The following is a 14,873-nucleotide window of genomic DNA, read 5'->3' on the forward strand; positions in this document are numbered from 1 at the left end:
CATTATGAAAAATCTGGATTTTTATGTTGCTTTTTGGCATGAAATTTGATCATAATACAAATCTTAACCGCTCATACTGTTCTTAATATACCATGATACAGTGATGGGAAAAAGATCAATCAGCACCCCTATTTTCTCAAACATAAATTAATAGCAACATGCACGAGCCAAGTATTGCAGTATGATGGGCTTTAGGCACATCCAAAACCCTGTTCTGATTTTTGTGATTAATCAGTGTCTCAAATGTTATATAATCTCCAAAAATTACAAACCAAGAAACAAAGAGGATATCATGCCTTATCTGTAGAGAAGTCAATCAGGGTCTCTTGGTAATCCACCACACAGTCCACCTTTCTTATCATGATTTGACTGGATGTGATGCACAAGAAGCAGAAAAATATTGCATGCTTTCTTCCAGTTATTTCATTTCATGAACATCTAAAAACTGTAGCTGCTTAATTCAGATTGAAGCAGAGTAACAATCAAGTTGACATTTTAAAAGATCAATGGCTACAGGACCCACCTTCAGCAATAAATGTATACAAAAATGCACAAATCCTTAGGTAACATACATACAACAAAATGTCAACGTTAAGAAATTATAACAGATATAATGAAACACAATCATGTAATTACTGGAATTCTTTGCAAAAGATAAACTTATTCTCAGGAGACTAAAAGGAAATGAAAAACTAAAATCGTAAATAACACCATAGCAATTTCATGATACTAATTAGAGAATTACAGGGTAGTATCTCGAAAAGTGAGCTACATAAGGCCCTGTCTGGGTGCCTGCCTCATGTTTTCATGTAATAAGTGGCAAGAGGTTGAGAAGACAAGGTGAGAAGTTAAATGAGTAGAAACAGTCCAGATAACCAGCCCCACAATCCAGATATTTCTGTGATACAATAGATCACCTATGAGTTGCATTGACCCTTAAATCTTGGGCTGGTGGGATCTAGAGCCTCCACAGATCCTTCCAGCTTTTCTTTTCTTCTATCTGTGTGTTTGTGTGAGTGGGAGAGGTGCAGATATCAAACAGACAGGATTTTGGCCTCCGAATAGGTCAGCGCTCAAAGGAACATACCTGAGGTACAATGCGCTTCAAGGTCCCGAACTTTCCCACAAAAGTATCCAGAATGCACCCCTAAAAGTGAAAAGAAAAATGAAGACATGTAGATCAGTTGACTATCGTAGGATTAGTAGATACAGGATATTATGTAAACATATGCTGGCACCTAGTAGGAAATTGTTATTCTTTTTTGACAGGATTAGGAAATTGTTATTCATCCATAAATATATTAGGATACTGATGATTTAAATATCCATACCAACAAAACTCGTGCTTCATCCATGCTTGGTTGGTCAACACCTTTCTCGTATATTGGCTCAACCTAAGACACAAGCAGCCACACCAAAAAGTGATCATAAAAGTAAATACATCATCCACAATGAAATCTTGGTTTCATTTTATTTTAAAATTAAATCATATTAATGCAATATGCATCTTTTTGAAATGTAAAATATCATGTCCTAGAAATTCATGCCCTTAAATTCGTCCTAATTCTCCAAGCAATAATAAATGTTCTCACCAGATTAAGCAACAGGCGGGCAGAAGTTGTCTGAATGGCAAGGGTTAAGGATGAATCATGCATATTTCTTGAGAACATATATGTGATACGAGACATCTGCATAACAATAATCTTTGTCAGGTTTAATAGAAACTGGAGCATACAGCAATTCCCAAGGTCAGTAAATTATGATGGTGAAACTTGAAGCAACATGGGTCCAAAAAGAAGCACAGACTGAGTAGGTATTGCCCATAAATGAACAGCTAGAATGCATTAGTAACCCACAAGAAAAAAGAAAAATTTTATTAATTAGCTCATCCATCCTCTATTATTAGCTCACTAAATATTCTCTGAAGCCATCATTATTCACTACTTTCACCGAAAATATAGCAGGGATCCAAAGAAAGTACATTAAACTTCATGCAGCAAATAAAATGGTTTCATGCAAAGATTGAAAAAAGCACAACAATGACCATGTGCATGATGATAAAAATCTGTTTAAAGGTGGTAAATAAATATCACTTGAAATGCCAACTAAAAGTTGGGCATTGAACCTCAGAGCTGGTCCACTAACTGAAAGATGTGTGCTTTGAACTCTCAAGATGCAGAGACCAAAATTTTGTGGGACAAGGAATACTGGCAGCATGACTTAGCTAGCACCATATTAGTCATTTGATAGTATTAAAAATGTCATACAACCAAATATAGTGCAAGTTTAAATTGTTAATATATTCAGGATGGTGTTTCAAGCAAAATTACTTCTCCCCGATGACTAAATGGTTTTCTTTACATTAATTCACCAATTTATTCTTACTCATCAATTGGTCAGCTTTATCATACAAAAACACAATCCAAGACTTTGCTAACTTTCAAAGATTAACTCAGATTCTGTCAACCTTCTATGACTTGGTGTCGAACATTGATCAACTCAATTTACACCAAGATTCACTGTCTCGGTACCACACCCCACATATCAAAACCATCCTATTACAATATTCGATATGCGGTTCAGTACGATACAAAACAGCATACAAAGTGTTGGTACGGTACAAGACAATGTACCAATGTAAGACCAGTACAATACGGTATGCCCCACACCGGGTGGTACAACGTAGTATGGCAGACCATGATTTATGCAATGAAGAGAACTGTCATGAAACCATGTAGACAAACCTTCCTGTTTATTTATTATCTATTTTATAATTAAAAGCAAACTCCTAAGCAGTGCATGAGGGGGCAATGGAGGGCATCCCTCCACATCACATGCATTGCACATGGCATATCCTAGCATACTTTAACTTCATCCAACCATCAAGAAACTATCCACACTCTGCCTTTGGAAAGACTTTAGACATAGAAAAGATATTCACAACATTCAAAAATTCACCTAAACTCCTTCAAAATGTTCTAGCCTCTAATATTTCCTTGTCCCCAAAACCTAAATCCAATCTTCCATTTAAACAAATTAATCAAAGCAACTATATGAAAGTACCAATATTTCTTAAGGTCAATCTCTAATAGCATTCTTCTCACCCATGAGTTGGTTATAGATCTTTTCAATGCAAGGTTGCCATCAAAAAGGACTTTCTTAAGGTAGATCTCAAAAAGACCTAGGATACAACAACTAAAAGTTACATTAGGCATAGCGTCATGTTTGATAAAATTTGGACAAGCTTATGAATGCCTTCCTTTCCTTTAATGGCTTTTCCACATATTTCCTTGGTAGCAATAAGCATTTGAGGCAATGCAACCCCATCTACTCATCTCTTGATTAATCTTACGGATTGCTTTATTGTTGCTTTGGAGATTAAAGTTATTAATGTGTGAGAACTTCCATTGTCCGCACACTTATATCACTCATTTAATTGTTCGAGACGATCTTTTTAGTCTTCATAGGGATTGATTCCTCCAGCTAAATGCTTCAAAATAGTTATCATCTAATAAACTCGCAACGAAGTAAAGAAAAGGCTCATTCTTAGTGAAGCATTGCAAGAAGCCAAGAACACAGGAAACTTGGCTTTTATTTGGATAACAACAATCCCTAAACAATATATTGACATTTAACTCAATACTGGCAACTTGAAAAATCATGCTTGTGTTCTGTTGATTAATAGGATCTAGTTAAGAGATGACAAGGGAATTTCATTTCTTCAGTAATCATATAGAATCTGGCTAAGCAGTTCCATATAGCAGGAAAAGTTATTGAATTTTTCCTTTCCATATCTTTAAAAAAAATAATAAAAAAAAAACCCATTCTTATAGCGAAAACATGTTTTACAATTTTCTAACAGCAGATCTCACACTAGCAGATGGTCCTTGTTGGTCAAATAAAAAGAGTGCATGGGCACCAAAAATGCTTATCCACTTACCCTACAAGCTAATAATCTAACTTATGCCCATTTCTTTGTCAAACCATAGTATTATTGGATTTAGCAAAGAAACCAGCTTCTATAATCAATCTAAATAAATTATGTAGCAAACTTCTCACTTATAATGACAATGGCACCTAGAACCTGAAGCACCTTAATCTCCGCTGTAGCAAATTTTAGCTACATGCATGCAAATCACAATCAATTAGGCCAAAACCAACAAAGGAGATCTCGGCAAGATTAAAAGGGCAGGAATAGGTTAAAATCCCACACAGATGCTTATTTCTAGTTCAGAATTGCAAATCATCTTATGTAGTTGCAGTCACACCTCCCTCCAACATCTTAACAATGGGCGATGTTATCATCTTCTTCTTTTGTTGTACAATAGCAGTTGTGAAATCTGACATAGTAAAGAAAAGATCTTAGGATATCTAAAAGAACAGCACAAGCATATCCTTATTTTTTATCTTTATTTATATATTATGACATCCTAAGTCCTAACTATATACTGACATTTCAATCTCTCTAGCTACTTCAAGTACGATGATTTTGCTTTTGTGTTTGATGAGATAGAATCAAGAATCAACGAATTACGAGGAAATTTCATATCTTTTTTGGATGATCAAGAACTGAATGCAAGTATTAGATGGTTCGATGCAGTTTCCATACCTATTAGATTTCTGGTATCCATATTCATAAGAAACTCCCAAGCTAATAGAAAAGCTGTTCATCAATTTTCTATACAGCTCTTACAATACCAGATGGCCCCTTATTTGTAGGATAAAAGAGAAGCATGGGCACCAGAATTTCTAATCCACCCATCTTACAAGCTAAGAACCTTATCTCTAAACAAATTTATACTACCATCATAAGTTACATCTATTTCCATGCCATGTATTTGTTTTTATTCAATTTGGTAATAAATCTTAGGATTTCTCTCCCTCGAAAATCAAAGAAAATCCTATTACTACAATCAGTTTAGATATATACCAAAGCAATATTCTATTATATAACAAGGCAACTCCCATAACTTGAAGACTGCTTCATCTCCAGCTGTACCAAATTATAGCAAGACAATTTAACTAAGAAATGCAACATGCATATCACTTAGGGTTAAACCAATAAATGAGAAAGGAAGAGAGCATAAATGATGAGAAAGGCCAAGGATGGGATTAAACCCATCAAGATGACTTAGTTCCAGTTAGGGAACCATCAACCATATTACATGGCTTAGTTATACCTCCTCCTAACATCATAATGGTAGGTCACACCATCTTCTTTTTCAAACAATAAGAGGCTGCAAAACTTAGCATGACTCCATAAAATTTTATAAGGCACTTTGGGGTAAGGAATGTTGCAGGCACTTCCACCAAACATGCGATTCACTTAGAAATAGCACAAGTTACACAAAATGTATCACAGGGCCAGAAGTCTGGCAGTAGTCTGAATTATCAGGTGTTCTGTGCCTCCCTCAACCTGCTAAATTTATGCTAAGGACCTCTTAATATATCATCAAACATAAAGCTACCTAAAGAGGCAATGGATTAAGCAAATGAAACTTTGTAGGTAACTACATGAACATATAAATCACCATTGACCAACTTAGGCAAGCTACAAGCCTTAAGTTACCAATGAAATGTCCATAGCTGAAGGCTCATTTTATTAGAATAATGTCGAATTTGATGAACTTGAATATTAAGTGTAAAGTGAAGTCAATCCACTAATAACGGTCTTTATCATTGAGAAAATTTGGTTCGAATTAACAAATTTGCACAATCTAAAACAAGACTCAACAAGGTGTCATCTTCTCCAAAAGGCGAGACCTCACTAACAACCACTACTGAATAACAACACCCTGCAAAGATTGGAAAATCCATTTGTTCCAAATACAATGATGAACTCTAGCTTGCTTGCTTTGTGAAGGATAAACCTCATCAATTTAGTGAGCATTCGATAAAGGGAAAGCATGAATTGCAGCAAAGAACAGCAATGATATAGAAACTCCTCTCATTAAACAAACACCAAAATGAAAGTATGGATCAAGAATCATAATTTAGCTCCAAGTAAGAGAACTAGAGAACAGATAGAAGCATATTGTTATCTATCCTTCGAGCTAGCAATCGCCACATCAACTAGAACTAGATTCATAACAATCCAAGCAAAAATCACAAACAGAGAGTACAGCTTAATCAATAGTTGGACCCCCATTGATGAAGATGCACAAACCCCTATTCTCAGACAATATAATAAATAGATTGCATATGACATAGCTTATGGAGTAAATATAGAAGAGTTGAAAGAGCTTTTGAGATGCTAGAGCCACCTGACGGGAAAGGAGGATTCAACAGTTAAACAAAGAAAAGCTATTCAAGACCAAAAGGAGCACCTTATGCACTTCAAGTACTAAACCACATCCCATACTCTTAACATTATTATGGTAGCTTTAAATATGAAGTAGGAGTTCTTGTCAAGTACAAAAGGAAACTGATGTAGTCAGAAATGGTCAAAAATATAATATAAAAGGCAATACTAAAATAACACAGCATTGCACTTTTGCTATGAGCATTGGGTCTCATTCATACATAGGGAGGTTAATTTTTCACTGGCTGGATGGCAAGATGGTGAAGGAAATATAAGCAGAAGATGGTTTGGCAACAACACTTGCCAATGGCTTATGTGGATACTTGATTAATAAGCTTAAAGCTAATTATTACTTAAAAAATTAAGTAATGCATATCGAAACTGATGGCAAAAAATAGAAGAACGTCAAGAAAGCATCAATTTTCCGAATGATAACAGCAATATATAAAAAATTAAAAAATATATATCTTTTTTCCAATTTTAAACAGCATAAATAAAACAAAGCATATATCATTGCCAAGCAACCATACAAGAGAAAAACGAAACTATAACAAGATGAAAGATTCTCTAGAGCTTCATAAGAAAAACAAGCATGGAACCTATTTTATGATTTCATAATTTAAAACCATTTGAACACCTCACCATAAGAAAGACAAGCAGAAAAAAAGTCCATATAATGAGACAATATTAACATTAAAAGTGAGACCAAAATAGAACCTGAGGAAGTGAAAGATCCCCTCGAACATAATGCACCATCTCTGCAAGCATGGTATAAGCCAGCGGTCTTAATGACTCAATACAAACTCGGCCAGTCCCAATTAGAACCCTGAAACAACAAAGCACCCAGTTCAGCAAACCATTAACATAATGATATTGAGGTGAGTATACAAGTCAAGAACTTCATGACAAGAGGCACATCAATGTTTAAAGTGACAATGAACGAGGTAGGTATTTCTTTCACAAGAAGATGCCAGTAGCTTATGACAATTATCAAGGCAAAACAGCAACACATGTTGAGCAAGACAATAACATCAGATCATATAGTACCAACTCCTCAGTTCTCAAACAAATGGACCAGCTCAAATTCACCATCAGCTAAAGGGTTCGCATATTTATAAGTTATTGCATGTTCATATAGATTTCACCAGTTCCTTGAGTGAACAATTTCATTCATAAAAAAAGGCTGCATATAGCTCAGGCTTAAGATGGAATAAGACCGCTTTAACCTGCTTAGTCTTTTGCAAAAGCAGCATCCCTTCTAGTATGGAACAATTAAACAATATATCTGCACCAGAAGACTAGAAGCAAGCTTAACAAAAATTCCCAACTGTTGTTACTCAGTACCTCTCATCCAAAAGCGTGTCAATAAGAGGAAATAGCCCTCGTCTGAATTCCGAGCCAAGAACATGCTTCATGGCTAGTATCAGCTCCTGTAACAATGATACAATCAAAAAACTCAGATTTTCTTTTTTATGTTTAGAAAGAAAATATTCCTTTGTCAAGACAATGGGCTCACATGAATCACAAGGTAAACCAAGCCCAGCCCCTCACCTTCCTAATTGAAACCGAGTCAGGACAGGTAACAAACAAATTAACAATGCTCTTGCACATGTTCTCCTCATGAGCCCTAAAATACTCGGCGTGACTCTTGAGCAGATAAGTAAGGAAAGAGAGCGTCTGAACAGGAAAAAAAATAAAAGAAAAGACAAGAGTAAGATACCAAGTCAACTCGAATAAACATGAGTCATAGGAATGGAGCAGGAGGAAAAAGAAGAAAAAAACGAGCACGTACCTTAACTTGCGCACCCTTTAACTCCACAAATTGGGTCTTGAGGTGGGAAGGGACCTTGTCGGGCCCGGGGATAGAGATGGCGGTGACCATGAGGGGAAGGAGATAGGGAATATTGGTCTGCACAAGCTTTGTGTAGAGCTGGAAGAGGAACATCACGACGAGGGGGCTCTCGGTGACGATCTTGAACGAGTGCGTGCTCGGGTTGAGTTGCCCGGCCCCGACATAGGGCACCACCCCCGGCCCCCCGCCGCCATTTCCCGGTGCCCCGTCCAGGCCACCATCGCCGGCCGCGGCGGCGGACGATGAAGCAGGTGCGGCAGCGACGGTGGCAGAAGAAGAAGAAGAGGGGGAAGGGGCAGGAGGAGGGTTCTTGCTGCTGCTGTCGTCGAAGAAGTGAGACACCGTGGAGGGGAAGTTGCGGTAGATGGCGCCGACGAAGTCGAGGAAGGGCTGGACCTCGGCCTCGACGGTGGGGCGGAAGTTGCGGAGGAGGTCGAAGATGATGCGGATGGAGATGAGGGCGTTGTCCTCGTTGTCTTGGGTGAGGACCAGGAGGGAGAGCTTGAGGAGGTCCTGGACGAAGGGACGGAGGACCTCGCTGTGGGGAAGGCGATTCAGGATCTCCACCACCACGTTGCGAAGCTTGTGCTCGGCGCTTTCCGTGAACTGGGGGGTCGTCAGGCGGTTCAGGATCACCGAGAAGGCCTGGAAGTAGCACTTGAGGAAGTTGAGGTACTCCGACGTGTGGGCGATCTCGAGGCTATCCCGCACCTCCATCACCATCTGCAGCCGAAGCTTCACCGCTGTTGTTTTCGTTCGTCGTTCGATTCCAGCGCAAAAGGAAAGCAAAACAAGCATCAGAATAGGAAACAGAGAATCCATGGATGGAATTCGAAGTTCTTGGAGAGAGATCGAAATCAATGAAGGAAAGGAGAGGAGGATTGCTTACGGAGGTCGGGGTCGACGAGGCGCTGGGCGTGCTGCTCGTAGTTGAGGATGGGAGCCATGCTGGCCTGGCAGGAAGTGAAACCTAGCCCCGGAAAGGAGGCTAGGGTTTATCAAGACGAGGGAAGAGGAAGGGATGCTTCGGAGGTTTTGTTCTCTGTTTTTTTCGGAAATTTTTTCGCTCTTTTGCTTTCCCCTGTTCTCTGTTTCTGTTTCGTTGGGGCGCGGTCTCTTCGTTGCGGGGAATTTGCTTTGGCTGCGTGAAATAGAGGGGAACGACGGTGTGATGTATTTATAGAGAAACTAGTAAGGGGGAGTCTTCTAACTTTAGTACGACTGCGGCCGGTGCTGCACCGCTCGAGGATTAGGGCCCACGGCAAGTGCCAGTTACGCATTTACAAAATTAAAGATGCAGTTTGATGTAAGAAACTAAGAAATTTATTTAGAAATCATAAAATATAAAATTAAAAGTAGTAAGAATCTATATACCTATATAATAATCTATACCCACCATATCATATAACCATATAATTATAATAAAATAATAAATAAATATTAAAAATAAAATTTTATGTTGATACGTAAGATTATTGAATAATCTACGTGTATCAATTTTATAAGTCTCCATTATTTTTTTTCGTAACATGTTAATTTCTCTTTTTTCTTCGAACATCTCCCAAGTCACTTTCCTCTCCATCGTCGTCGAAGGATAGCCAGAGTGCTCTCCTTCTCTTAATTTTTTTTATTTTTTCTTCATTTTCGTTGATTGTTTCTATATTTTCTCTGTTTCTTCCCTTCTAATCTCCTCCTTTCCTTAATTTCTATATTTTTTCTTTATTTTCCCATCCTCACGAGTCCCAATCAATTGGGAGGCTTCGAACGACCGAAACGAATGTGGGGTGGGCAAACCCCTAGTAGACCGCCATCCAGAAGGCCGATGCTATCGCCGCCGCCCTATGAATCCTCTTTGCCGACGAGTCTAATGAGACCTCAATACAAAGGATGTGGATGGCCAGATGGCCCTACACTTTGCGACCAACTTAAGTGAAGAGTGGATCAGATGGCAGTGATCATAGCAAACATGGGGTGGGTGGAGAGGGTACGATCATAGGTGCGAGCATGGTGGAGGAAGAAAGTTGATTTTGCATCGCATAGTCCCATTGATTTTCCATGCACTAGGTTCGGAGGAGTGCATCCGAATGCTAGTGGCACTCGGAGCAAACATAGGGCGAGCAGAGGGTACGGTCGCAGCACAGATGTGCCAAAGGTGGAGCATTGATTTTCCATTGCATGGTCCCATTGATTTTCTATGTATGAATCATAGAGCAAAAGAAAAAAAGAAAAAATATTTTTGAAGGTCCGACTCTTCACATGAATCACAAAGCAAAAGGAAAAAAATATATTTTTTTAGATCTCACGTGCTATGCATGTGAGGCAGAGAGGAGGAAGACTCCCGACGGTTAGGATAAGGGACCCTAAGGCAGTCAAACCTTAGGATCCTAGGTTGATGGGAGTCTTCCTCTTCTCCATTTCCAGCTAGGATAAGGGATTCTAGAGCAACCAAACCCTAAGAACCTGGATCTATAAAAGATCCTTTTTTTTTTCCTCGCCACCTGTCCCAAAACCTCATTCGTCGCTAGGGATATTCCATCGATTATTTTGGATTTTCTGTTGAGCATTCCTCGATGATTCAATTGATTCCTCACCAAACTTAAGATAATACTCTCTTGCTTGTCTTCTTTTTTCTTCTCCGATCCTAAAGACATCTAGGTGACCTCTAGTTCGCTGGTGATGCACCGAATTGTGGGTGGAAAATGGCTCCCCTATTTTTTTTCTATTCTTCCCTCAAATTGATTGTCGTCATCAGATGCAATTGTGCTGAGACCATGGGAGGTCGGAGGCCGATGCTATCCCTATCGAAGCTATCAGAGTCGGAGTTACTTTGGAAAGGATTAAGGATCAGAGTAAAGAAAAAAATAAAAAATAAAAAATAAAAAAAAAAGAGAAATTACTTATACTATAACGGTTATACGTAAATTTGGAGTATCAATTTAGAAGTTGGTTAAGAGTAATTTATCTTATAAACAATGGGAAGCTTCGTCTTGTCTGATGCACTTAATTGCTCTAATCGATCATATCATATCTGGGAGCAGTCCCTAAGCAGAGTTCGGGACCTTATTTTAATTCATGCAACTTTAGTTCTTTTTCATCTCTACACTCATACAATTCACAGCAAATTAGCTATTCTTTGCACTATAAACCTATAAGAGAGTATATATGTCTGCTTTCGAGGCTTTAAAATCTCAGAAAGGGGATATTTTTCTCCTTGAAGTATCTGTGCCTTGTGCTTTGACTAACATCTCTGACTCTGACAAGATTCTATTTTTAGTTATCTTTGACCATCATAGTAATAAAATCTAAAACAACTTAGTCATCTAAGGCCGCCAGGATGGTGAAACTTAACGCAGTAGCTATTACTGTGTCAGAGTAGCATTATGAAGAACTGTAGCTCTGACATTAGTGAGAGAAGTGTCAGATTGCAGCAACTATACTAGCATTGATAATGGTGGCACAATGCTAAGTTGAGGATAGGTTGCCCGTGGTTCAGAAAGTTTTGTGATTGGTCACAGTAGAGTTTGCTGCTGCAAGATTCCATAAGGTACTGAAATGAAATGCTGACGTAGATGATAACGTTGGATCATCTGAAATGTGATCTGTAAAATAATTTTGATCAAAAATTATTTGAGTTGGAATCTCCTGACATTCAAAACAAAATTTTTATTCAACAAATAAAAAAATGTGAGAGATAAAATAATAACATATATTTTTTAAATTTTTTTTAATTTTTTTATAGACGAAAATAAAAAAATTTGCATGTAGTGACGGAATTTGCATGTAGTGACGGAATTGTCGCTCGAGATTCTTAAGATATGATGGTTGTGATTGTCTTATCAATTTTATGATAGTTGTCATTTGGCTGGCATTGAATTTCGAATTAGCATGCCAACTTGATATTATCGAGGCAATGATTGATCGGCAACGATTAGAAGTCGGATGTCCCATGCTGCTCCCAGATGAGAAAGTCAGGAATTAAGGGCCCGCTCGATAGGAGGAGATGTTGAAAAATATGTCATAAAGCCAATCGTTTGGACTGTTATAGCCCAAAAAAAAAAAAAAAAAAAACAGAGTATGCAAAACCGGGAAGAAGACTCCCCATAGGAGTCTTCTTCTCCGGCTAAACCCAGGCAAAATCGGGACTCCTAGGACCCCTCGGAGTCCTAGGGCCCCCTATAAGAATACCCCCTCCCCCTTGAGACCGGACATCGGCCTCTTCCCTCTCTCCTTCTCTCCGATTTTCTCGAAATAGAGCCGCGGACACCACCTTGTCTTCGCCGTGATTTGCCCGCCGACGAGGTCACCGGAGGCCAAGGTAAGTTTTCCTCTTCTTCCCCTCCTTCTTCTCCTTCCTCCCATGCTCCTGTGCGCGGCTGCCGGCGACGAAAGTCGTCGATTTCCAGTCAAGAAAGGGACCTCTGTTTTGGTCTCTTTTCCGTGAACTTTTCCGGCGCCGGCGATCAAAATTGACCGCTGGCCACGCTCCTCCGTGACCGGGGGAGTGGCCCCCGTCGGCCGCCGGCCTCCGCCGCGGCGGCCGTGGCCTGAATGGCCCGGCAAAACATGGGCCACATCGGTCCCCTGTTCCGGCACGGGAAGAACCAAGAAAAGAAGAAAAAAAGAAGAAAAAGAAAAAGAAGAAATAGAAGAAAAAGAAAAAAAAGAAGAAAAAGAAAAAAAAAGAAAAAGAGAAAAAGAAAAGGAAAGAAAAAGAAGAAAAAGAAGAAAAAGAAAAGAATTAAAAAAAAAAATTAATAATATATATATATATATATATATATATATGTATGAACGAATAAATAAATAAATAAATAAATAAAAAAGAAATTGATGAGAGAGAGAGTTTCTCTCTCTTCTTTCTGTCTGAACCCTGACTTTCTCTCTCTGGAATTGGACTTTCTCTCTCTAAGATTTTCTCTCTCTAGCTTGTTTTTCTCTCTCTTGATGGATTTCTCTCTCTAAAGTTATCCTTCTAAGATTAGCATAGGGGAAGGCTTCATCTGATGATTCTGATTGAGTTTAGAGACGAGTCTGATTTTAAGCGAGATTTTAATTTTGGGATTTGTTAGATTTAATTTTGAATTAAATTAATGTAAAAATATAATTTTGGATAATAGGCGCGAAAGAATCTACTAGAAGTTAGTCGATCCATTCGTTCAGTGCTCCGTGAAAAGTAAGTAATGAATCATCTTCTCGAGATATTCCATATTTATTCTGAAAATAAATAATTATTCTCTGAAATTATGCATAATTTATGAAATTATATTTTGAAAGAAAAGTGCTTTTGAAATATTATGGTATATCGATTTATGTACATGTTTAGTGAAAGATTATGATATATATTATGGTACAAAGTGTTTTGATATAGATCGGATTTATGCTCTCGGTCTAACTATGTTTCAGTGGGCCCCGCCAATGGGGATTATACATTGGTATTTGTGGACCCTGCCAGTGGGGGTTGTGCGCTGGTATTTGTGGACCCTGCCAGTGGGGGTTGTGCACTGGTATTTTTGGACCCTACCAGTGGGAGTTGTGCGCTGGTATTCTGTGGACCCCGCCAATGAGGGTTAAACGTTGGTCATAGTCGAGGCTGTTGAGTTTCGAGTGTTTTGAATCGAATCGGATTTATTATATGTGAATATTTGAAAATATTAGATTTACATTAAATCAGCATGAAATATATTTTTATGTTTAATTGCAGCATTATTCTTGAAAATTATATAATATCTGAAATATCTGGTAGAGATACTTGTTACTTACTGGGCTGTCTAGCTCATTACCTTTCTTTCTATTTTTCAGATTCAGATAAATAAATTTCGAGCATGGTAAGAAATATTGGGACAGAGCTTTTAGAGGCGAGATTTAGCGTTGTCAACTTCAATTGAATTTAGATCTATTGTTTTATTTTTAGTAAAATTTTATTGGATGTAAGACAATTGATTTAATTACTTGAATTACAGTTGAATAATAATTATTTGAATTTATTCCGCTGCGATGCATTGATATCGTAATTAGATACCTTGCATGCTTATGGAGAGAGTTCTTCATGAGTATGCGGCGGTTGCCGCGACCCTCGATTCACAATCTCGGGTCGGGGGCGTGACAATTAATATGGTATCAGAGCCAGGTTGGATAAATTATGACACATAGAATTTGACATAGTATGAGTGTAGGTGGGTAAACATTAGGAATATTGGGACGTTAGAATATGAGCATCATAATAAACCCATCCTAACAAATATGTATTCATAATAAACCCATATTAATTGTCACGCCCCCGACCCGAGATTGTGAATCGAGGGTCGCGGCAACCGCCGCATACTCATGAAGAACTCTCTCCATAAGCATGCAAGGCATCTAATCACGATATCAATGCATCGCAGCGGAATAAATTCAAATAATTATTATTCAACTGTAATTCAAGTAATTAAATCAATTGTCTTACATCCAATAAAATTTTACTAAAAATAAAATAATAGATCTAAGTTCAATTGAAGTTGACAATGCTAAATCTCGCCTCTAAAAGCTCTGTCCCAATATTTCTTCCCACGCTCGAAATTTATTTATCTGAATCTGAAAAATAGAAAGAAAGATAATGAGCTAGACAGCCCAATAAGTAACAAGTATCTCTACCAGATATTTCAGATATTATATAATTTTCAAGAATAATGCTGCAATTAAACATAAAAATATATTTCATGCTGATTTAATGCAAATCTA

At 38.1% G+C, this 14,873-nt stretch overlaps 1 protein-coding gene across 1 annotated transcript in view; it reads right to left on the minus strand.

Annotated features, from left to right (window-relative positions):
- The window catches only part of LOC105032166 (transcription-associated protein 1), a 68,481-nt gene extending 59,173 nt beyond the window's left edge, over positions 1 to 9,308 (minus strand). The window contains exons 1-8 of the mRNA XM_010906533.4: positions 9,043 to 9,308; positions 8,094 to 8,896; positions 7,853 to 7,978; positions 7,646 to 7,731; positions 7,019 to 7,127; positions 1,593 to 1,688; positions 1,332 to 1,394; positions 1,088 to 1,147 (exon numbers count right to left, since the gene is read on the minus strand). Coding sequence (XP_010904835.1) covers positions 1,088 to 1,147; positions 1,332 to 1,394; positions 1,593 to 1,688; positions 7,019 to 7,127; positions 7,646 to 7,731; positions 7,853 to 7,978; positions 8,094 to 8,896; positions 9,043 to 9,100 — 1,401 coding nt within the window. The 5' untranslated portion in view covers positions 9,101 to 9,308. The remainder of the gene's footprint in view (positions 1 to 1,087; positions 1,148 to 1,331; positions 1,395 to 1,592; positions 1,689 to 7,018; positions 7,128 to 7,645; positions 7,732 to 7,852; positions 7,979 to 8,093; positions 8,897 to 9,042) is intronic.
- Between the last annotated feature and the right edge of the window lie 5,565 nt (positions 9,309 to 14,873).

The sequence above is a fragment of the Elaeis guineensis genome, chromosome 1, assembly GCF_000442705.2.
Source record: "Elaeis guineensis isolate ETL-2024a chromosome 1, EG11, whole genome shotgun sequence".
NCBI classification, from domain to species: domain Eukaryota; kingdom Viridiplantae; phylum Streptophyta; class Magnoliopsida; order Arecales; family Arecaceae; genus Elaeis; species Elaeis guineensis.